We start from the raw sequence: 24,162 nt of genomic DNA, 5'->3' as shown, positions 1-24,162 counted from the left end.
AGCATTTAAATAAAATGAATTATGAACGGGAAACGGGGCAGGAAAAGGAGAACCAAAATGTTAAATTCAATTCCGTGGCCGCGGTAGAGGAGCTCGGACACTCCAAGGGATTTTCGGGGGATTTCAGCGGGGCTGCGGCTCCGCGGCGCTGCCCGAGCGCCTCTGCCCGGCTGGGGCCGCTCCCGCAGGGCCGGCTCTGAGCCTGCCCAGCCCTGCAATTAGCGCCGTGTCCTGACAGTTATCTTGGGAGCTGCTTGCGGGACGGGAACGCCGCTGCAGGCACACAGACACACAGACAGACAGAGACAGACAGACAGACAGAGAGACAGACACACAGACAGACAGACAGACAGAGAGACAGACAGAGAGACAGACACACAGACACACAGACACACAGACAGACAGAGAGACACACAGACAGACACACAGACACACAGAGAGACAGAGAGACAGACACACAGACACACAGACACACAGACAGACAGACAGACACACAGACATACAGACACACAGACACACAGACAGACAGACACACAGAGAGCCTCCCCGGCACTCGGCAGGGCTGTAGCGGGCTGGGGGAGAAGGGATTGTCCTGCCTGCAGGGATGGGATGGGATGGGATGGGATGGATGGGATGGGATGGGATGGGATGGGATGGGATGGGATGGGATGGGATGGGATGGGATGGGATGGGATGGGATGGGATGGGATGGGGTGGGGTGGGATGGGATGGGATGGGATGGGATGGGGTGGGATGGGATCGATGGGATGGGATGGGATGGGATGGGATGGGATGGGGTGGGATGGGGTGGGATGGAAACTGGGAAACAGCAGCCAGTGCATTGCCAGAGGAGCAGCTTCTGCTGCCCTGCATTCCCAGAGGAGCAGCCTTTGCCCAGTGCATTGCCAGAGGAGCAGCTTCTGCTGCCCTGCATGGCCAGAGGGAGCCCAGGCCCATCTCCAGCAGCCCTGGAGCTGCAGAGGAAAACTCCCCCCTTGTGCAGGATCCCTGCTCCAGCAGAACCACAGCTGGCACCGTGTGGAGATTCCCAGCTGGAGTCTTCATTCAGAGCCTCTCTGGTGCCCCTGCTATTGGAAACACGCTGGCTGTAAATCTGGTGGTGTTCTGCTCTCAGGAGCTGGTAACGGCACCGAGCACCTTGGGCTGCAGAACTGGGTACAATTTCCAGAGGGTACATGCAGCTGTGCAGCCAGGTTCCTTGGACAGTGGATCAGGAATGTTTGCTTGTGGTTTTGGCCAGTCAGAAAGCAGATTGCTAAGAGCTGAAGCTGATAAAACCATAGAAGGATACAAAGATGATGCTGCTACTGAAGAAACCCATCCTGACAGCTGGAAACCAGAAATTATCAAGAGAAAGCGATTTTAGTGCAGCAACATATTACTTCTGTAATTTTGTTTTGGCTTTCCTGAGAGCATTCAGTCACATTTTGTTCTGCCTGGAACAGCACAGCAAGAAGCCAGCTAAGTCTTTGCTATTTCAACATATAATAAATTTTATTTCTCTTTAGGAGAAAAAAAAAAAAAGAAAAAAAGGAACAGAGCTGCAGCGGCCAAGCCAATAAAATCCTGTGGAATGAGAGAGCCTGGGCTTGTGCACAAAGGTGTCCCACAAAATCTCATTACAGCAAGGAGACTTCAAAGGGGTGGGAGCAGCAGGGGTGACTCAGCCCCTGCCACTGCTGGGGTGCTCCTGGGCCCCGGGGCTGGGGGTGCCACATCCCCACACCCCCATACATCACATCCCCATGCCCCACACCCCACACCCCATATCCCACATCCCACACCCCACATCCCCATACCCCATACCCCACACCCCATATCCCCACACCCCACATCCCCACACCCCCATACATCACATCCCCATGCCCCACACCCCACACCCCATACCCCACACCCCATATCCCCACACCCCACATCCCCACACCCCCATACATCACATCCCCATACCCCACACCCCACACCCCACATCCCCACACCCCACATCCCCACACCCCCACACCCCCACATCCCCACATCCCAGCCCTGCCTCCCCCAGCTCTGCTCCTGCCCCACATCCCAGCCCTGCCTCTCCCAGCTCTGCTCCTGCCTCGCCCTGGGTGGCAGGCAGAAAACATCACCCTCAGTGCATGCAGGGATCCCGGAGTGAATTTATTATCGCACAGAACACAAGGTGCTGAACAGCCCTGCCAGGGCTCCTGTGCACATTCCCATCTGTGTGTTCCAGACGAAAGACGTTTGGTTTTCACCCTCCACCTCCCAGCCCTCCCCTCGGAGGGCAGCAGCAGCACAAGCAGCAGGCTGGGCACGGCGGCTGCTGTGAAGTGCCAGCTCCAGAGGCACAGCAAAGGTGCCAGGCTGGGTGCCTGGGCTGTGGTTTTGAGGAAGGACAACTGTCACTCCTGCCACTGCTGCGTGATCGAGGCCACTCAGCAAAGGGACTGGTGGGCTGGGCACAGAGCTCAGGAAAGCACTTGGAAGATCTCCAGCAGATTTTATGGCACAGAAAGAGCTGTGTGAGCCCTGCTGTGATGTAACACAGCGCGGTGTGAGGCTGCCTTTGATCCCAACACGGTAAACACCCCAGGACAATCTGCTTTCACAGCAGGGCAGGAGCTGCACCCTCAGATGTGGATGGTTCCTGCTCGTGGGTGTCAGAGGGGTTTGTGCAGCTTGGGCTGGGCCTGGAGGAGGAAGGGGCGTGAGGAGAACCCTCAGGTGTGTCCTCAGAGCAGCAAACAGCTCCTGGGGCCAGGGGAACAGTGGGCAGGGGGCCCTGCTGCAGCTGGGGCGGCAGTGCCAGCAGAGCCCTGCAGAGCCCCAGCTGCACCAGCAGCTCCAGGGCTGCAAATCCTGAAATCCTGTCCCCGTGTGCTCCTGTGCACCCCCTGTGACACCCCGGGGTCACAATGGCCCTGAGGTCACAGTGCCCCGACAGCCACCCTGCAGTGCTGGCTCCCGCCTCTGCCCACACAGGGCCACCCTCAGGGCCTCCTTCCTGACAGCACCTCCCAGGTGGGTGTCCCAGCTCACAGCAGGGCAGCAGCGACACTGTCCCACCCTGTCCCCTTCCTGGGGGCTGCAGCTCCTTGCCTGAGCGTGACCAGGTCACAGGGATGTCAGTGGGAGGCTCCATGCCATCCCTGCTGTGCAAATCCTGCTGCTGCTGCCATCAGGGGCTGTGTCCCCCCGGTGCTGAGAGCTCAGAGCAAACACCCCTGCTGCTCCAGATGGCTCTGGGTGGTTCCAGGGATAGTTCTGGGCTCTGGGATGGCTCTGGATGACTCTGGATGGCTCTGGGATAGCTCTGGATGGCTCTGGATGGCTCAGGATGGTTCCAGGGATAGTTCTGGGCTCTGGATGGCTCTGGATGGCTCAGGATGGTTCCAGGGATAGTTCTGGGCTCTGGGACAGCTCCAGGGTGGGCAGCACTGCCAGCCAGGCTCTGGTAGCTGCTCAGGGAGCTCCTCCCCAGGGAGGTTTTCCTCTGAACCCTTCCTCCTTCCCCGATTGCCAGGCAGCCTTTCCCTGGGACCCGCCGGGGGGATTTGCTGCGATGGCCAGCGCGCAGTTTGGGAGGGATTAGGGATCTCTGCAGTTTGGGAGGGATTATGGATCTCTGCAGTTTGGGAGGGATTAGGGATCTCTGCAGTTTGGGAGGGATTAGGGATCTCTGCAGTTTGGGAGGGATTATGGATCTCTGCAGTTTGGGAGGGATTAGGGATCTCTGCAGTTTGGGAGGGATTAGGGATCCCTCTACGCAGGAATGGGTGCAATAGGATTAGTGGGACTCTCCATTCAGGCTCGGAGCCATAAATAGCAGCTGGACCTTGAGCTGGTGCTTCCCTCCTGGACAGGGCTCACACAGGCAGGTGCAGCCACCCGGGCAGGAGCAGCTCCTGAGCTCCCTGCAGAGGAGGAGCAGGAACGGCGGGGCAGCCCCAGGGCAGGAGCAGAGCCAGAGCTCAGCACTCAGTGACTGCAGGGCCCTGCTCATCCTGGAGGCAGCTGCATGACTCGGCAATGGGGCTGCCAAGGCAGCTGCAGCCTCCCCTCCTCGCCCCAAATGCGTGACTGCAGTGCTCCTGCTGGGTGGGTGCACGGGCACAGCCCTGTGTGTGCCTGTCTCCTCCAAAGGGCAAAGGGGCAGGAGCTGCCAGCACTCACCTGTGTGAAAACAGCAGCTCCTGAACAGTCCAAGGCCAGAACAGGGGTGCACAAACTTCACTGAGGTGGCTGTGCTGGTATAAAATCTGCTGTTCAGCAGTCAAAATCCCATTACTTTATCCCCTGGGGAAATGGAATGAGGCTCCCTCGTGGCAGCAGCTGCTGGAATAACCTCTGTGAGCTGAGGTCCAGCCTTCCAGGCATCTGCCCTGGAGAAATGAGTGACAGAAAGAGGTGGTGAACCTGCAGGGATCTGGTGATTCCCCTCAAAGGCTCTAAGGAGATTTCCAAACAATTTGCAGGCATTCCCCTTCTTAATAGATTTAGGAGCCGGGGAACAGAAATAGCACCAAGCACGTCACGGAAAGTAGGAAACCTCTTTACAAGGTTAAAAATAAGCAAACAGCAAAGCATTTATTTAGGACAGGCAGGAGCAGAGTGGCTAATTGCTGAGGGAAGAGCCAGTTTCCATTCGCACAGAGGTGTCGTCAATGAAAACAAGATAACTGAGTCATGCTTAGGTAACAGCAGGGGAAATGTGTCTGCAGCCCAGCAGAGCCCTGCAGCAGCCTGGGGTCACCCCTGTGTGTCCTGGGGTCACCCCTGTGTGTCCTGGGGGTCACCCCTGTGTGTCCTGGGGCTCACAGCTCACCCCTGTGTGTCCTGGGGTCACCCCTGTGTGTCCTGGGGCTCACACCCACCCCTCCTCTGCACAGGGCTCTTGCAAAGGCTCAGGGCTCTTTCCCTGCTCCTTGTGCCCTGTGTGGGCAGGCATCCATCACATTTCTGGGGGAAAACCCACGTGGAGATTGACTGAGAGCAATGCCCGGAGCAGGAGGGGGCTCAGGGAGCTGTGGGGTCCCTGCAGAGGCACCCGGAGCTGCTGCCCCAAAGGGCACTGTCAGTTCTGCCATCGCTGCTTGTCCTGCTGGCTCAGATTGTGTTGAACCCTTTTTGAGGCAGGTTTGCCATGGCTGTGGCTGCCGACATCACCAGGAGCGTGTGCTGCTGGCATTTATCACTGTTCTAACAGAGAGCCAAGAGAGAATCAAGTCCTTTGTGTCTCATCGTTCCTATTCTCTCAGCATTTGTTTAGAGTCACTTCCATATTTCCAGAGCATCATTTGGGCTTTAAGTCCCTTTCTCTTTTAGCAGCACCAGCTCAGATTTGTGGATGTGCCAACCCCTCAGCACTCACCCTGCCCGACTGCGCTGCAGGAGCTGCCCAGGCTCTCCTGCTGGGGGTGCTGAGCCCAGGGACAATTCACGCCATTCTGCTTCTTTTCCTCCACAGGTGGCTGGAACACCAGAAGCCCCCGGCAAAGCCCACGAGAGCCAAGGGAATGGAGGAGGCCAAGGCAAACCCGGGGGTCCCCCAGCCGCCCCCCAGGCCGAGGGAGCGGCCGCCCCCCGCCGCCCCCCTGGGCTCCCGCTTGGTGCCCGTGGTTGTGCACACCGGGGGCCGTCCCCTCAGCTCCTTCCGCTTCGTGTTCTACCGGCCAGGCTGGCCCAACTCGCTGGCCCCGTTCTGCACGGCACAGAAACCCTTCTGTGGCTTCCGCTTCCAGGAGGGCACCGCGCACGGCCGGGCGCGCCTGGGGGTGCCCAGCACCGACATCCGCAAGTGGAGAGCCTGCCACGGCCCCAAGCCATAGCTGGGACAGCCAGGGGCAAGAGGGGCTGGGACAGCACGGGGGACAGCGGGCCAGGGGGCAATAAAGGCCTGAGACAGCATGGGGTGACAGTGTGCCATGGTGTGACAGCATGGGGTGACAGTGTGCCATGGTGTGACAGCATGGGGGGACAGTGTGCCGTGGTATGAGAGCATGGGGGGACAGTGTGCCATGGTGTGAGAGCACAGGGTGACAGTGTGCCATGGTATGAGAGCACAGGGGGACAGTGTGCCATGGTATGAGAGCACAGGGTGACAGTGTGCCATGGAGCCTGCCACGGCCCCAAGCCATAGCTGGGACAGCCAGGGGCAAGAGGGGCTGGGACAGTACGGGGGACAGTGGGCCAGGGGGCAATAAAGGCCTGAGACAGCATGGGGTGACAGTGTGCCATGGTGTGACAGCATGGGGGGACAGTGTGCCGTGGTATGAGAGCATGGGGGGACAGTGTGCCATGGTGTGACAGCACGGGGTGACAGTGTGCCATGGTGTGAGAGCACAGGGGGACAGTGTGCCATGGTGTGAGTGCCATGGCACCGTGTGTCCCTCATTGGTGTGAGAGCCATGGGCACCGTGTGTGTCCCATCGGTGTGAGCAGTGTCCCATTGGTGTGAGCAGTGTCCCATGGGTGTGAGCAGTGTCCCATCAGTGTGAGCAGTGTCCCATCAGTGTGGCACCCATGGGTGTGAGCAGTGTCCCATGGGTGTGAGCAGTGTCCCATCAGTGTGGCACCCATGGGTGTGAGCAGTGACCCATCAGTGTGATACCCATGGGTGTGAGCAGTGTCCCCTCGGTGTGATATCCATGGGCACTGTGTGTATGTCCCATGGGTGTGAGCAGTGTCCCATGGGTATGAGCAGTGTCCCATGGGTGTCAGCAGTGTCCCATCAGTGTGACACCCATGGGCACCGTGTCCCATCGCTGTGAGAGCCACGGGCAGGGCAGCTGGGCTGGGTGGGGAGGCTCTGCCGCTGCTCCCCAGGGAAATATGCAGTGGATTTTGCTCTGCAGCCCTGCCCATGCTGTCGTGTCCTTTCCTGCTGCGGGGGTGTCCCAGCACAGGCACTGCCAGCCCCCCCAGCCCAGCTCACCTGGCTCAGCCCAGCCTGGGCCGGGCTCAGGGCACCCCTGCAGGCTCACCTGGCTCAACAGGGGCCCGGGGGCCAGTACGGAATTAGCACATCCAATTAGTGTTCCTCAGCTTAATTCCTTTTCCATGAGTGGTTGTTGATTGTGTAATGCTGCTTTTTTTAGCAGAGTTATTCCTAATTTACGGAGGTGCAGAAGCAATACTGGCCTCTGTTACTTGTTAGATAACTGCAGTTACATATTAAATGTGTGTTATGGACCGACTCTGTGGGACACCCTGGACTCACACCTTTCACTTCCAGCCCAGGATCTGGCCCATGGTGCTTTCTGGGATTTTATTCCCGAGTGCTTCTCAGAATGCTGTGTGTCAAAGTGAAAACAACGCTGGATTTGGTTGTGTTTACATGGAGAATTTTGCAGGGTAATCCATCACAGGTGAAAATTGAAGCTGCATTTAACTGCACTGAGTTTGTAGAGCAGCAGCCAGGACACACTGCTGGGGTGAGCGGAGCTGGGGACAACTTTGAGGAAAAACCACTCAATTAGCAGCAGCAAGACTGGACACAGGGCCCCTGGAGCTGGGGGGAGAGGGCCCTTCCCCTTCCTGCTGTCTGCAACTAAAGCAGACTTAAACCTCTACCATTCAAAGCAATTACGTTTCTATATTTGTCTCCTCAGACCAAATTTACCCTCCTGCCGTGTCTCTTCCCCCTCCCTGAGCTCCAGGCCCTGGAGCCCCTCTGGAATCCCCTGGCAGAGTGAGGTGAAGGGAAAGCAAAGAGCAGAAACAGTACAGAGGATTCAGAGTGGTTTTCTCTCATTTTTCTTACTCTAGTTCTGGTCCAAAAGTTGTTGCTCGTGTGACACCAGCCCCCCCCAAATGATAAATGAAGTGGATTAAGAGATTAGCTCATCACAGAGAAAATTCCACCCTCCTAATCTCCTGCTGGGCCTGTAATCTGCAAGACTTCCCCATTTTACCTCTTTTCTATTTTAACCTGAACTCTTAATGCCTGGCAGGAGCCCACCACCCCTCCGAGCCTCATTGGCTGGGGAGGGATTTGCTGGGTATTTAAATGTCCCCTTCCCTGCAAGGAGGGTTTTGTGCTTTTGGGTTTCCCCGGGAAGAGGAGCCTCCCGTGTCCATCCCTGCTGGAACCTGTACAGCACCAGGGGTTTCCTGATGCCCTGACCCTGCACTGCTGGGGGCACCTGGGCTTCAAAGGCAAGAAGCAGAATTTTGAGACTTTTTTTTTTCCGTAAATCCCACAAACGCTCCGTTCTTGGCCGCAAAGGGCCCAGCAGTTGGTGTGGAGATGGGGAACATGGACGGGAAAACCGTGGAGGAGCTGAGCACCACCGAGTGCCACCAGTGGTACAAGAAGTTCATGACAGAGTGTCCTTCTGGCCAGCTCACCCTCTACGAGTTCAAACAGTTTTTTGGCTTGAAAAACCTGAGTCCGGCAGCGAACAAATACGTTGAGCAAATGTTTGAGACGTTTGACTTTAATAAGGTAAATATTGTCCTTCCCACTGGGCTGTGCAGGGCTGGGCTGGCTGGGTGGGTGGGAGGGAGGCAGAACCTGCTCTGGGTATGTGCAGCCTGATTCACTGCAGCCTCATCAATTGAAAAATCGGCTCTGGAACGTGAAAAATGCCAGCAGGAACTCCTCACCCTCTGCCTGCTCTGCAAGGACACTGAGGCTTCTCCCAGAACTGATATTTTCCTTCTAAAACAGGGGGGGGTTTATCTGGCAGTCTTTGATCCCTTTAAAATGAAGTGCCCTTTAATCCTTAAACATTGGGTGTTGTGACAGTGGCTGTGAGGACAAGGGCTGCATTCAGTGAGTCCCCAGCACGGGCTGGGGCTGCTTGTGCTGTGGGAAACTGGAAACTGTGAATGGATTGCACTGGGGTTGATTTTATTGCATGGGATAAGGAGCTTGGAATCCCTGGGGAGAGGCTTTGGGATTTGGGAATGCAGTCCTGGAGCAGATTTTTGGGAATACAATGCCAGAGCAGGGATTTGGGAATGCAGTCCTGGAGCAGATTTTTGGGAATACAATGCCAGAGCAGGGATTTGGGAATGCAGTCCTGGAGCAGATTTTTGGGAATACAATGCCAGAGCAGGGATTTGGGAATGCAGTCCTGGAGCAGATTTTTGGGAATGCAATCCCAGAGCAGATTTTTGGGAATGCAGTCCCGGAGCAGATTTTTGGGAAGCAGATGGATTCTGTGTCTCCAACAGGAAACTGCATCCTCCTCTGCTTGCAAATGACCTGAAATTGCACCTCCTGTGAGATGAAGAATCTATTTTATGGCAACCCAAAGGGCTTAGTGGCATTAAAGTGGCATTAATCCCATTGACAAAAATGCAAATCAGGCCCTAAATCCTTCAGGTGTTTGGTTTGTGCCTTGGCCTTTCCCTTGCTCACTGCTGTGTTTGAATGCATGCCTGCAAAGGGAATTGATGCACAGGAAATCCTGCTGGCAAGGGGCTTAGCAGTTATTTGTCCCTAATCTGGCTCCTGCAGCAGTGGGATAAAGCAGATGATCTCTGCAAGGTCCTGGCAGAGCCTTTGTTCACTGGCACAACCCTGGCTTATGCTCTGTAGTGGGAATCATGGAATCCCTGAGATCCCTGAGCCCAGCTGCCACCCCTGAACTGTGTCCCCAGCGCCACATCCACAGGAGCCCTTGCAGGGAAGCGCCACAAACCACAGCAGGGATCCCTTCCAGGGCCACGGGAACGCTCTGGGGTGGGCATTTTAACAACCTCCTGGGAGCTGTGAGTGCCACAGGCAGCGTCTGGGGGCACTTGGGTGCCTGTGAGCTCAGGCCAGCAGCTCTGCAGCGGTGCCACCGCCCTGGCTCCAGCTGGGCACCCCAAACCACGGCACGAGCTGGGCTGGGCAAACACCCGGCAGCAGAGGCAAAGATAAAAGTGTTTGTGCTCCAAACGTGGAGCAGGCACAGCAATGGCACAGGGACACGGGAGCACCCTCCCAGCCCCAGGTGTCGGCAGCGTGCTGGGGTCACTCCTGAGTTCGCTCCTCTGGAAATGAGACCCCAGGCAGGGGAAAGGAGCTGCAGGCGTGTGCAGGCAGGATGAGGCTGGGGAATTTATCAGGGCTCATCTGCATAAACCTCTGTGACCTCTGAATCCCCGCTGCTGCTCTGGGCTGGTAATTAATGCCTGGGTGTTAATTCCCTGAGGCCAGGCCAGCTCTGTCCCTGAGCCTGATCCACCCAGCCAGTCCCAGCCCCTAACGGTCCACGCTGGACTTGGTCATCTGGAGGCCTTTCCCAGCCTTTATGATTTTATAATTCTGTCATTCTACAACATTCCTGCCCCGATTCAGGTGGAACCTTGGCTTTCACCCCTGCACTCCACGAGCCCCCGGTCTCAGAGTGGGGGGACCAGCTCCAGGGGAACATCAGAAGTGTCCAAAATAATCCTTTATTGCCTGACTCTGCTTTTAACCTCACCTCAGCTTCTAACCTTCTGCTTTTAGGATGGCTACATAGATTTCATGGAGTATGTGGCCGCTCTGAGCCTGGTGCTGAAGGGGAAGGTGGACCAGAAGCTCAGGTGGTATTTCAAGCTCTATGACGTGGATGGCAATGGCTGCATCGACCGGGCTGAGCTGCTGAACATCATCAAAGTGAGTGGGGCCAGCTCCCCCATTCCTGCCCTGGCTGCAGGGAGCTTCCAGCCCATGAACGCCATGGTCAGCCACAGACGCTGCCCAAAGCTGCTGCTGTCCTGTGCCAGCTCTGCCTCCAGAGCCCCTTGTGCTCCCCCGGCAGCTTCCTTAACCCTGGGCACTGAAACTGGGGCTGAGATAAGCACTTGAATTTAATCGAAGGGTTTTCAGAGGTGAATGGCTGCTGGCTTATCCCAGCATGCCCAGTAAATCTTGTGAAGCATTGATGGCCTTTTTAGGTGATTTTAATCTCCAGCCTTTCAGACAGGATTTACTCCTTTTGAAGCCTAACTGCCTGAAAACAAGTTTTAGCCCTGAAAAAGCATCTGGCCTTTTGTGCCTGCTGATTTGGCCACTTGTTCTGCTGGCCGCCCACACCTGCAGAGCACTCAGCAGCTCCTGTGCCCCTCTCTCCCCCAGGCCATTCGATCCATCAACCGCTGCAACGAGAAGATGACGGCAGAGGAGTTCACAGACATGGTGTTCAACAAAATCGACATCAACGGAGACGGTGAGTCCCTCGCTGGGCACTGCCCCTGCTCTGCCCTCCCTGCCCTGCACTCCAGAGCACCAGGGTGGGAGAGCTGGCAGAGGGTGGCTCCCTGTGCCCCCATCTGCAGTGGGTCTGGGCTGGGCTTTGGGGCACAGCGCAGGGGCTGAGCCCCCATTGCAGGGTGCAGGGAGCTGTGGGGTGTAACAGAGCTTTGTGGATGTGCCCTGCAGGCGAGCTGTCCCTGGAGGAGTTCATGGAGGGCGTGCAGAAGGACGAGATGCTGCTGGACATCCTGACGCGCAGCCTGGACCTGACCCACATCGTGAGGCTGATCCAGAACGACGGCAAGAACCCCCACGAGGGCGGGCAGGACGCCCAGGATGCCCAGTAGCTCCCTGGGCTCTCTTGGCCTCCCCTGGCACTGTCACTGGGTCAGCTGTGACTGCACTCCCTGCTGACAGAACTGTGCCCTCAGCACGGGCACCGGCACGGCAGGAGAGGGGTGCAGAGCTAAATACCACAATGTCCATCCCACATGGACCTGGGATGGCCTCTGGACGCTGCTGCTCAGCTCACAGAGGGGACAGCCAGTGCTGCACGAGGCTGGGCAGGCCAAGAACTCACTGAGAACACCCCAAAACTGCCACCGAGGCCGTGGCCAAACCCCACAGCGGGGCCCAGCCAGGGCTGCCCAGGACTTGGCCCCGTGAGAGGGGTCCTGGAAAAGCAGATCCAAACCTTCTCCTTCCATTGAAATTTCCAGAGCAAGCAGTCTCCAGTTCTGGTCACTCCTTCCTTCACTCATTATTTGGTCAGCAGAGAGTAGTGATAATGTGAGTTAAAACATTTGTAGGCTAGAAAAAGGAGAGGGGTGAACGCAGTGGCTTTTCTTTGTTTAAAAGCATTATAAACATGGAATGGTGCCTTTTTCTAACAACCCCCTGGACTGTAAGGAAATGTTTCTCCCTGAAGCATCTGGAAGGAAGGAAGGAAGTGCTTCCAGACAAGCAGGATCAGCAGTGCAGGAACCCGAGAGGGAGCTGTAGGGCTGTTCCTGCCTATGAGGAGCTGTAGGGCTGTTCCTGCCTGTTGTAGGGCTGTTCCTGCCTGTTGTGGGGCTGTTCCTGCCTGTTGTAGGGCTGTTCCTGCCTGTTGTAGGACTGTTCCTGCCTGTTGTGGGGCTGTTCCTGCCTGGTTCACACCTGGCAAAGGGCACCAGGAGGTTCTGACCCCCCTGTCTGTGTGGGTTCAGGAGGGGGCAGCTGCTGCAGAGGGTGAGACCCAGCTCAGAGCAGCACCTGGGGGTTCCTGCCAGGCCCAGAGCTCAGGGTGGATCAGGGCAGTGCCCTGGGGCTCAGCCCTGGCACCCTTTGTGCAGGGCCCGTGCCAGGGCAGGGCTGCCAGCCCCCAACAGCCCAGGCTGTGCCCTGGCTGCTCCTGCAGGAGCTCCTCACCCCTGGACACCCCAGGCCTGGTGAGGCAGCACAGGACACCAGGAAGGACTTCTCGCCCAGCTGAGAGTTTTGTTATTTAGCACTGGGTGTTTGCAATTCATAAGCAGCTTCCTGGCCATTTTTCCTGTGTGTCTTTTCCATTGGACCGAGTTTTACCTGGAAGCTTTTGTACTTCCAGTGCTATGGTGAGCTAATAAAGATGTTTTACAATATCATTTCAGGTCGTGCTTCTTCTGTCTTGCGATCAATCCTCCTGTTTCCAGCAGCACAGATTTAGTGGCTCACACAAGTTCACCAATTGTTGTTCTGGGGCTCACAAACCACAGCACCTGGACAGGAGCCCTTGATGGCCAACCTGTCCACTCTGAGCCCTGCAAGAGGGAGCAGCTGCAGCCCCTCATTAGAGGTGGGCTGAGCTGTTGCTCACAGTGTAATGTCAGATCCTGGTGCAATACAGCAGTGTAACCCCTTCTTGCAGCAGAACCAGCTCCCCACAGTGACCAGCACACAGCTCAGAGCCCTTTGGCCCCGCACAGCACAGGGAGGGAGCTGAGCTCAGCGTGGGCTTCCTGAGCACCTCCCTGGGCACAGGCACCTCAGCCCTGCCCGAGCTTCCCTGAGCTCCCCTCTGTGCCAAGGGGCAGCAGGAAGCGCCTTTGACCAGCCAGGTCTCTGGTTAGAAAGACAAAGATGTTCTAAAAGGGGTCACACCCTGTCCCACCCCTGTCCCCATCTCTGTCCCATGCCATGCCATCCCATCCCACTATCCCATCATCCCATTCCATTATCCCATCCCCGTTCCCATTATCCCGTTCCACCCCATTATCCCATTATCCTGTTCCCATTATCCCATTATCCTGTTCCCATTATCCCATTATCCTGTTTCCCATTATCCCGTTCCCATTATCCCGTTATCCCGTTCCCATTATCCCGTTATCCCGTTCCCGTTATCCCGTTCCCGTTATCCCGTCCCCATTATCCCATCCCCGTTATCCCGTTCCCATTTTCCCGTTCCCGTTCCTATCCCGGTTTTTGCCCCCCCCGCTCCCGCCGTTTCCCGTCCCGCAGCGCCCCCTGCGGGCCGCGCCGGGAGCAGCGGGAACGGGACCGGCCCCGGGACCCCGAACCCGAGAGAAAGCCCCAAAACCCGATAGAACCCCCCAAAACCCGAGAGAACCCCCCCAAAACCCGAGAGAAACCCCCAAACCCGAGAGAACCCCTCAAAACCCGAGAGAACCTCCCAGACCAGCCCCGGGAACACCCCCTAAAACAGCCCCGGGACCCCGAACCCAGCGAAGCCCCCAGACCAGCCCCGTGCCACTCGCAGCGTGATGCGACAGGCGAGGCGAGGCCACCGAAGCCATTCACGGCCAGACTCTCCCCTTTCCCTTTCCCTTTCCAGCGCTGCTGGGACCCCAGAACAGCCTCGAGGGCGGGGTCTTTTAGGGTGATGCTCTTGAGACACCCTCGAGGCTTCTGAGGTGAGCTTAACTTTGAAGAAAATAAAAAAAAAAAGGATAAGGAAGGAAAGGGAAAGGAAGGACAGCAAAGAAAGAAAGGAAAGGAAAGAAAGGAGGGAACAGCAGACAGGAAGGCAGGAAGGGAAGAAAGAAAGGAAAATAAAGGAGGGAAGGGAGGAAGAGGAGGAAAGGGAGGAAAGAAAGGAAAGGAATTTTGCCACGGCCCAGCTGGGCACAGGTGCCGTAAGAAAAGCGCTGTGAGGCCGCAGGCAGTGCCTGCAGTGACCGGCACCGGGCTCAGGAGGTCACTCTGGCCTTGCACGGGACATTTCCCAAGGGAACCTGCCCACAGGTGCTCCGGGAGTGACCTGGGCACAAAGCCCGAGCCCGGGAGCCGCCCCGGCCCCCAGAGCAGGGCAGGGATCCTCGCTCCTCTCAGCCGCCCGTCGCTGCTGCTCAGCCTCTGCCAGGGCTGCCGCTCCCGGGCTGTTTCAGGCTGTGGTGCCTCCTCGGCTCCTGCTCCCTCTTCCCTTCACCACAGCCTCAGCTCCGGCTCTCCAGCCCGGTTATTCCACCTTTGCTGCCGCCCTGCTGCAGGGCACGGAGCAGATGGCAGCCCAGAAACGTCAGGTGGCATTTGCCTTTTCCGAGCCCTCCCGCTTCCCCGTTTAGAGCAGAGAGAAATCGGATCAGTGCAATCCAATTGGAGCGGGCCCTAAGTCTGGCAATGGGATTATGCAGATGCTGCCACCAACAGCCCGGCGAGCGCTGATGGGGCCGCAGAGATCAGGGCTTTAAAATAGCACCTGGCCGTTTCTCCGCCAAAGATTACACAACCGGTAAGAGGAACGATTTTCCATGGGTTGTGCCAGCTCTGACACCGGCACAGCCCCTGCAGCTCCATCCCAGCCCTGCGCGGGGCTCAGAGCAGCTCCTGCCCTGCTCCAGTCCCGCAGGGTCGCGCATCTCGCTGCAGCACCCAGCTCTCTCTATTTTAAACTCCTGTTCCCTTTGAGAAACGTCGTGTTTTTAATCCCACTCTCACGGGTTTTGCTGTCATCACACGAAGTTAAACACGAGAGGCTCCTTCCCAACCCTGCCCCTGCAACAGCATCGTCATCTCTGCCTTATCTCTGTCTTACCCAGCAGCTCCTCCCCTAAATTCAATATCTCACACGCACAGGCTGCAGTTTCACTCAGGTGCTTACACAGCTCTTCACCTAATTAACAAACAGACACTACAAAACAAAGGCTTTTAATAAATATTTCTTTATTCAAGTCGTGTTTTACAAAACTCCTACCAACATCTGTACAGGTGCTCACCAGGGAGGGCTGCTGGGTCCCCAGACAGCCCCTGCAGAGCCTGGCCTGGCCGGGTGAGCAGAATTGCAGAATTTGAAGCATTTCAGTGAAGCAGCAAAATGCAATTCTATGAACTAAACAGCCTCTCTAAATCCAGGCAAGGAGCAGGGGGTGTTACCTGGCTTGAGATGATGAAATGTAAGGAATTCTTAGAGATTTGTACCCCGCAATGAAAACATTTTTTCACAAGCTGGAAAATCAATAAATGTGAATGTTTTCATCCAGGCTCTCAAGTCAGAAGTCAGATTTTTCTCTCAGATCTCGAGCTGATAAACTATTGACCAGAGAGAGCTTTGAGCAGCTGCCTCAGAGCAGCAGAAAGCACAAGTCTAATCAGCCCTGATAAGTCAGCACAGCACAAACTGCTCAGTATTTACAGAGAACTCATAGAAAGGCTATTTCAAAGTGGAAATGTGCACAATCTGAACTCCTGCACTGATTGTGTCTAATCCTGAGCACTTCCCCATGGAATTCAAACACTGGGTAAACTGACAAGACCACAAACCAGCACACTAATCAGCTAATGACAGCTACTACAGTCCTAATTAAAGGCCACAAAAAAGGGGTTGTAAATCTTTTCATTGGTATGACCTGGCCCACTGATCCCATAGGAAAATTCAAATGGAACAGACAAGCTCATGTTATTTTCCTGGGGGTTTTCTTCTTTTGAATGAACCAGTAAATCCAATAAAGGTGAACCAAAATATTGATGCAACCCAAGTTCTTTTCCCACACACATCTATGTAGAAACACGGGTTAGAACAGCAGAGCTCAGCCTGCAACTTGTGCAAATTCTAAATCTGCAGTGTGGGGCTAAATTAAGTCCAGTGTAAAACCACTGTACTGCAAATTTTGTGACTTTTTCCACTTTTCAAGGCCAGTTTGGACAGGGCTTGGGGCAATCTGATGTGGCATCCCTGCCCAGGGCAGGGGGTTGGAAATCGAGGAGTTTTCAGGTTCCTCCCAACCCAAACCACCCATGGTTTCTGATTCTGTGGTCCTGCCAATGGAGCAGCACAAATCCTCCCATTGCAGAGACACTGCCAAGCACAACCCTGCTCTTCCCTCATCTCTGCTCCCACACCAAACCTCTCCCAGTGCAGCGAAAATCCCAGAGCTCCCTGGGCTCATCCCCTCTCCCAGGGCAGGAGGAGCAGCTCCAGTGAGGATTCCCCAGAGCCAGGGGCTGGAAGGAGCTGAGTCCCCCTGGGCTGTTCTGTGCTCTGAGTGGGGCTGGGAAATGCCAGAGTTTGGAGCCAGCATCCCTCAGCCCCCGGGCCTCTGGGCAGGCAGGAAGGAGCTGCTGCTGCTCCTGCCCAGCCCTGAGGTTGTTCCTCAGCTCTGTGTGCTGTCCTGGCCACTGCTCAGACCCAGCTCTCATTTCTGGTGGGGTTTTGTTGCACACGAGCAGCAGTAAAGGCTACAGAACACACACAGAGACCCCCGAGCATCCCACAGCTGCTGTGCTGCCCTGCAGGAGGGAGCCAGGACAGCACCAGGCTGCTCTGGGACAGCACCAGGCTCCATCCCCGCTGCCAGCCCCAAACCCTGCTGCAGGAAAACACCAGAGTTTGCTCCTTGGGGTGTAACCAAAAAGCAGAGCTGGCAAACACGGGACTGTGTACACAGCAAGACTTATTCATGGGCCAGAAACAGTCCCTGGGTACCTGCAGTGCTCTTTGGGTTTTACATCAGAGATGACTCCTTAAACCACTCGGGTTTTCATCGATGCTGAGATGGAATTCAAAAGGAAAGTCGTTACCAGGCTGGAGGGAGGAAGGGTCACGCTCGGGACTCGCCAGAGCCGCATCCTCTCAGAACAAAGCACTCTTCCTCCTCTGCTCCGTGATCCATCCCCCGGGGTTCACGTCCATTTGCAACATCTTCATCACCCACTTGTCCTTCCTGGCCCCGTCAATGAACTCGTCCAGGGACAGCTGCCCTGTGGGCGGGAGCAGGGACAGGCAGATAAGGGATAAGGGAGGAGGAGGAGGAGGAGGAGGCAGGTTCCACCCAGGCACAGATCGAATGCTAATCAGACTCCATCTCGGGGGATCCCCCAGCTCTGCAGCTGAAGGAGAAGCTCAGGGGCTGTGACCCAGCCCGTTCCCCCTGCCCCATCCCAACGGGACACTCTGGATGCTGCAGGGCCTCACCCAGGCCCTTCCAGGACCCAGCCAGGTCCTGCAAGGCCCAGCCTGACTGGAACCAGTGTCTTCAGCCAGCTCCTGGTGCTGGGACTGGGACCTGCCAGAGGATGGGACCTGATGGCACCAAAGCTGCCCCAGCAGTGACTCCTCTGTGTTGTACATTAAAATAACAACAAAAAGGATTTCACCAGCTCCACCAAGAGACTTTTGGCTCTGTGGAACGGAGCAGAACCAAGCCCAGCTGTCCATTGTGAGAACACAAGAGAGCCCAGTGATCTGTGGCCAGCCCAGCTCGGGTGAGCTCTCAGGAATGCAGCCTGGGCATCACTCACCGTCCCCGTTCTCATCCACCAGCTGGAATATCCTGTCCACCACCTCCTCCGGGGTCAGCAGCGGGGTCCTGTCCTCCACGTCCGACCAGCACACCCTCTTCAGCCTGTAGATGGACTGAAAGCAGCTCCCAGGTCAGGGCAATGAAAGCACTGAGCTCTCTGGCACCCCGTGGCTGTGGAGGCCTTTCTCTAAGGTTGAACCTTTCTGGAAAGATCTGCCCCTAACAGCAGCTCCGATCTGGAAGGGAACCCCTGACCTCGTGGCTGCACATTAATGGCCCCATGTGCTCTGTGAGGCTGCTGCCCTCCTGCTCTGCTTACACACACTGGGCAGAGCTCAGGGCTCCCTGGCAGAGAACAAAGTGAGAATTTCCCAGGCCTTGAGTGGGAGACTTTGCTGGCACACCTGGACTGCCCAGCCCTGGGGAAGCAGTGCCCAGGCTGCAGATCAGGCCTGGCTCAGCTCATGTTTTGAGGCACAGTTTCTGCCCCTTTGCCAGGGAAAGGCTCAGCCTGCATCTCCCCCTGCCATGGCACCACCTGTCCATGGTTACCTTTGCTGCTCAGGTTGAAGGGTTTTGTGTCAACCCTTCCCACAGAGAGGATTAGCAGTGGCCTCACAGTTCTGGGCACTTCTTGGCTGACCTCAAAACTGCAGAGGGAGGTGGCCCTGCAGTCAGGCTGCCCTGCTTTCCCAGCTGCTCACCTGCCTGCCCAGAGCCCTGCCACCCCAGGAGGGGCATTGCACATCCTGGGATGCTCATGGGGATGAGCAGTGCCCCCCAGCCCCAGGAGCACAGGTACCTGGGGGCCTGCTCAGCCCCACAGCACCCTTGGAACCCCATTGCCACAAACCCCATTGCCACAAACCCCATTGCACACAGCTCAGAGCGTTGCCACAGAGCAGGGATTGCTGAAAGAAGGGATTGGGCAATGCCCACCTACCTCAACGATTTCCAGCAGCTCAGGTTTGTCTATGCAGCCGTTCCCATCCTTGTCATACACTTTGAACGTCCACCTCAGCTTGTGCTCCAGCTTCCCCCTTAAAACCAGGTTCAAGGCAGCCACATATTCCAGGAAATCAATGGTGTTGTCCTGTGCCAACACAGAAGCAGCAGCTGGGTACGCTTGGCTGGGCAGAGAGCTGATGGAAAAGTGCTTTACAGCTCCCAGAAAGCCTGGCTGGAGCTGCCAGGAGGACAGGGCAGGGACAGGTGCTTGCTTGGCACTCTGAGGAGGGTTTGTGGCAGCTCAGGAGCTGCAGCCAGGCTGGGCTCCTCCTCCCCATCCTGCAACCCCCCAAAACCAGAGTGTCTGTCCTGTCAGGAAAACTCCTGTAAATTAGGAGTGGGACTTCATCTTTTATGCACAGTTTGCTCTGCTGCCTTTTCCCCACAGCTTTCATAACGGAATTTGGGATCTGAACCTTTCATTTTTTGCGGGAATTTGGTTTTTCACAACTTGGAATTCTGAGACTAGCCTGACCTGCCAACATCTTCCAGGGCCTTTTTAAGCCCTTTCCCACAAAGTGACTTTTGCTGCCACTTCCATGAGGTTTTGACCCTGTTTTCAAAGGGAGCTTCAGGGAGATGAGTTGATCAGGGATGAAGAGCCTGAGTCCCCTTTTCCTGTATTCATACAAGGAACGAACATCCCCACAGCTGGAATATCATCAGGAGCTTCAGGAAAAGAATAATTTACCCATTGGCAAGTGCTGCCCAGCCAGGGCAGCTGAGAACCCAAAGCATGCCAGGCAGCAGGGCAGGGATGCAGGGGCTGTGGCTGAACACAAATCCCACTTTCCCCAGGTGTCCCATGGCAAATGTGGCAAAGGGAATCGAACCCAGAATGTCTGAATTGTTCAGCACTCCTCTGCTTTTGGGAAGCGAAGATAAAATCAATATTTTATTACAAAAACCACCTGCTCGTACCTGCTACAGACACTTCCTCCAACACAGAACAAGCCTGGGTGGGATTTTCCTGCACTGTAATTTCCCCTCTATCTCAACACAGAAATATTTTTGCCATGTGGGAGCCTTGGCTATTTGAGGGCCTCAAAGTGTGACTGCCTCCTAAGTTTCAACTTTTTAATCCACCCTTAGTCCCTTAAGGGGACATTCTGACCTTAATTTAGGTGGAGATTTGAGGAGATAAATCCAGGCCAGCCTGTGCTCCTTCTCCTGCCCTCACTGGGGGATGTTATATATATAATATAGAGAAATAAATGAGCATAGAACCCTCTCAGCACTTACCCCATTCTTGTCAAAAGCCCTGAACATGTTCTCCACATACTCTGCTGCTTCCTGGTTGTCCTGGACCCCGAAGAACCTCTTGAACTCGTGCATGAAGAGGGTCCCACTGGGACATTCCACCACAAACTTCTTGTACCATTCCTGCAGCTCTGCAACATCAATCTCTCCTTGCTCCCCTTCAGCATTGGTGAACTGCTGCCCCATTTTCCTCAGGAAAGCAGGATTAAAAACAGAAGGAAAAGAAGAAAAACCCTGCCAAAGTCCTTTGTTCTTTTTCTTCTCTCTGTCCCGTGCCTTCCTCTGATGTTAGTGCTGTGTCTTGCTATGTCACCTTCCCTTTTCTGTGCTTTATTTTCTGTTCCTCCCCCCTGCCCAGCTGCTGGCAGCTCCGTGCACTCCCCAGGAGATCTCAGAGTGGCTCCTGTGCCCCGGAGCACTGAGCACTGGGCACGGATAAAAATAACTAAAGATCATTAGGAGATTCCCAACCATGAGCCCCAGAGACCTTCAGATGTTCTGAGCTGTGCCCTATTTAGAAGCAAACTCCAGGGGCTCAGGGTCTTTCTGCACATTAATGCCTCCCTGTCAAAGAATTTGGGAGCAGAGGTTGCCTGTACACACAGCACACAGCCCCACTCTCTGTCCTGCAGAGTTTTCTAGGGAAAAAGGGGATTATAGGGGAAGGAACATCGATCTGTGCAGTGCTGGCTTGTGTTACTGCCTGTGGGGGCTGCTCAGGGCTTCAGTGAGATGGGGCACAGGAAAAACAGCAACTACAGAGAGGGGATCCTGAGAAAACAAACACTTCCATAGAAAAACCTGCTGGTGGATTAAATTAACTGCATGTCTGCTGTAGGCTGTGAGACAATTAGTGAAGGTATCTAGATACACACATATCCCTCTCATTGCCACATCTCCATCTTAAAGCTTTAAGCTAAAAAGAGCAGGAGTTGTTTATTTCCATATTTTCGGATCACACTCTCCTTATTCCCTTCCCCTCTTTGTGTCCATGGAAATTCTCCCACTTGCCCCTCCCCTGAGGCTCATTCATGGCTCTGATGGCAAAGTGCAGCCCTTCCCTGGGGCTGCTCAGCACCCCCCAGAGCCCCTTCCTCCTCCTCCTCACAGCCAGCAGCCTTTCTGCACACCAGCCCCACTGTTCTGAACCCACCAGTATCTGTGTCAGTGGAAAGAATGACCTGAGCTATAAATGTGCCCAAGCCAGCCCAATATCTTCATTAAGAGGATTGGAGCAGCATTAATAGGAAACCATAGATTCTCTTATCCTACGTGCCAAGGCCCAGATGGATTTAAGCTGCTCATTTTTTGGAACTTTTTTGGGGGTTGGTTAGGTAAGAAGAGCCTCTCTCATGGAAGAATACTGGTTAAGAACCTGGCTGAAAATTGAATTTGATATTGCAGAACAGTGGAGCAATTCATGCTGCACTGTCAGAGTGGGGTTGGTCTGAATCCACTCACACCTGCAAGTGACCCAGCAGAGGTACTGTGTGTATATATATATATATATATTTATATTTATATATTTTTATATTTATATATTTATATAGTCATATATTTATATATTTTTATATATTTATATATATACATGCAGAGATTTGCAGGACTATAACACAACCTTACACCTTTACATGTGAGGATACCCAGGCAAGGTTTGGTTTCACTTAAAAGAAGAGCAAAGAGAGGACAGAGACAGCACAGCAGAAGGGCCAGAGAAGTTGCCAGAAAATTTGAGACTGTTCTATTTCAGTTAAAGCATTTATATCTAATGATATTCTTGTCCATCCTCGTGCCTAGAAGAATGCAACACAACAATGAACCCAGCCCTTCCTTCTGGAAGTGCTTCAGCCCCTGACTCGGAGCTGCCTCATCCACAGCAGAGCAGCTGTGGGGCTGCCACCAGAAAAATAACAATAAATCCATCCCCCCTTTTTCCTCTTCACTCGAGCTACTGGAAAGGAGTCTGTGGTAGCCACAGCCATGTTCATTATTGATTTTATAGCATTTTTGGGATTATCTTGGCTGGTGAGGCCAGGAGCTCTCCCTGGGTCACAAAGAGCCCCAGGCCACAGAGGGGCTGCCAGGACAGGGTGGGAAGGATTTGTTCCTTTTTCCTGCAGCACAGCTGGGGAGTTGGGGATGTGCTGGGGTGAGGCCTCTCCACCATTTTGTGCTGCTCTCCTGCACGGAGCTGCCTGCTGGAATGTGAGTGCTGAGAGCACACAGCAAGACTCCACATGCCCAGGACATTGTCTTGACTCATTGCATAATTTTGTTTTGCCTTATGGGAACTTGGTGATCTGTTCCCAGGAGAGAAAATGGTTCCTTTTTGTTTGATGACTGCAATCTTCTCCAGCTGGGAACAAAGGGCTGCAAGAGACCTGGAGCACAAAGCCCAGCTGCTGCTGTTGCAGGTATCATGACATACAATCGTGTTGATAAAATAGTGATGTTTATTTGGCACTGAAATAAAGCAAATCCCATAGCTCCTGGTATGAAAATTCCTCTGCACATCCTCTGTGTGCTCTGCAGACTCTGCTGGAGGAGCTGCTGCCTCAGCCAGCAGGATGTCCCTTCACAAGGTACAGTTTATCAGCCAAAAGATGTCTTAATTTGATTAAAAAAATGATCCAGATAGAGGTAAATATAGGCAGAGAGAAGTAAAAATAAAAATAATAATTTCTAGAAAACACCACAGTGCAGAGGCTGGGGCAGTTTGTGTGCCTGAAGGAGCAGGATCAGTGCTCGGTGTGCTGTGCCAGAGTGAACACTTTGGATGATCAGTGACAGACAGGTAACACCAGACTGCACATCCTGCCTCATGAGTTATCCTGCATTATCACCTCTGCAGCTGCAGAGCTGGGCAGTTTCCCAGCCAAGAGCATGGAAAAAGATGTGCAGCCGCTTTCCCGTCAGCTGCCTACCCCAGCGTGCTGCCACACGCCTCAGCACGGGCTGGGAGAAACTCAGGAGGAAAGCAAACCACCAAAGCCTGCAGAGGGCTGGGCAGACTCATCTGCTTGGCATGTGTGTCGGTGCTGGGAGCGCAGCAGAGGCTGTGGCAGAGGCAGCAGGGGCAGCTGCCTGCCCTGAGAGCTGCAGAGGTGATAATGCAGGCAGGACTGGACCCTGCTCCAGGCTGAGGCTCCCAGGCTCAGCAGTCCTCACCCAGCTGCTCTGCCACATTGCTCCGTTTTTAAATACCTGCCCCAGGACCCCTCCTGCAGCTTGAGCATCTCGAGTGTCCTCCCAGCGTGCCAGGCAAGGAAGGGCAAACCCTGGCCAGGCACTGCCAGCCCTGCCCTGGTGTCCCCCTGCCCAGCAGCCCCCACAAGCACAGCCAGCCCAGAGCATCCTGCCCTTTTCCCTGTGGGACAGAGGTGTGGACAGCAGGAATGCAGGAACTTTTGTGCTGGCCTGGCTGAGGAGAGATCAAAGATGCTGCAGAGCTTGCCCTGGAGTTCAGCCCAATATCTGCCTGTGCCTCTTCCTGGCTGCTCCCAAAACTGTCCTACCACTGCATGCTTTACACAGCAGGAATAACAGGGGTGTTTTACTCCAGGAGCTGCTGTCCCCTGATTTACACATCAGGACTGGTCAGGTACCACTGAGGGAACCCCTCTCACCCAGCACAGAGAGCTCTGAGTGTCACATCTGGTACTCTGCTTATTGCCAGGAAGATTTTCTTATGTGCTGACAAACTCCTGCATGTTTCCTCTGAGTGGAATTCCACGCTGAATGAAGCCTGAAATATTTACCTTGCACTCGCTATCCAGCAAGGCAAACTTGCCCAGAAAAACAGTGAATTGTTTTGTCTCTGTGTGTGAATATCTCCAAGATTGCGTCCAGTTCCAGCCTCTTGGCCCAGGACTGAGCTGTGGGTGTAAGTCAGCCTTCCCAAAGCCAGGGCTCAGTATTTTCCACAGTGTTCAGGGTGAGAAAGGAAATTCCCATTTTTTTTTCTGGTTCATTGAAACTGAAAGGTGAAGC

The 24,162-nt window shown here is 54.9% G+C and overlaps 2 protein-coding genes across 2 annotated transcripts; one reads left to right on the top strand and one right to left on the bottom strand.

Annotated features, from left to right (window-relative positions):
• The first annotated feature begins 8,260 nt into the window (after nt 1-8,260).
• On the top strand, nt 8,261-11,535 carry GUCA1A (guanylate cyclase activator 1A). Its single transcript, XM_071450093.1, has 4 exons — nt 8,261-8,458; nt 10,460-10,609; nt 11,072-11,162; nt 11,375-11,535. The coding sequence occupies exons 1-4, from the start codon at nt 8,261-8,263 to the stop codon at nt 11,533-11,535; spliced, it is 600 nt and encodes a 199-aa protein (XP_071306194.1).
• Nucleotides 11,536-15,323: 3,788 nt separating this feature from the next.
• On the bottom strand, nt 15,324-20,542 carry GUCA1B (guanylate cyclase activator 1B). Its single transcript, XM_071449974.1, has 4 exons — nt 20,155-20,542; nt 18,848-18,997; nt 17,903-18,017; nt 15,324-17,362 (listed from the first exon to the last, which is right to left on the bottom strand). Exons 1-4 carry the CDS (start codon nt 20,356-20,358, stop codon nt 17,235-17,237), a joined length of 597 nt encoding a protein of 198 aa, XP_071306075.1. The 5' UTR covers nt 20,359-20,542; the 3' UTR covers nt 15,324-17,234.
• Nucleotides 20,543-24,162: the final 3,620 nt, after the last annotated feature.

The sequence above is a fragment of the Agelaius tricolor genome, unplaced genomic scaffold (genome assembly GCF_023055355.1).
Source record: "Agelaius tricolor isolate 1412-34295 unplaced genomic scaffold, bAgeTri1.0.p SCAF_30, whole genome shotgun sequence".
In the NCBI taxonomy this organism is placed as follows: Eukaryota; Metazoa; Chordata; class Aves; order Passeriformes; family Icteridae; genus Agelaius; species Agelaius tricolor.
Note: the sequence above shows the minus strand (reverse complement) of the source record. Positions and strands in the feature narration are given on the sequence as shown.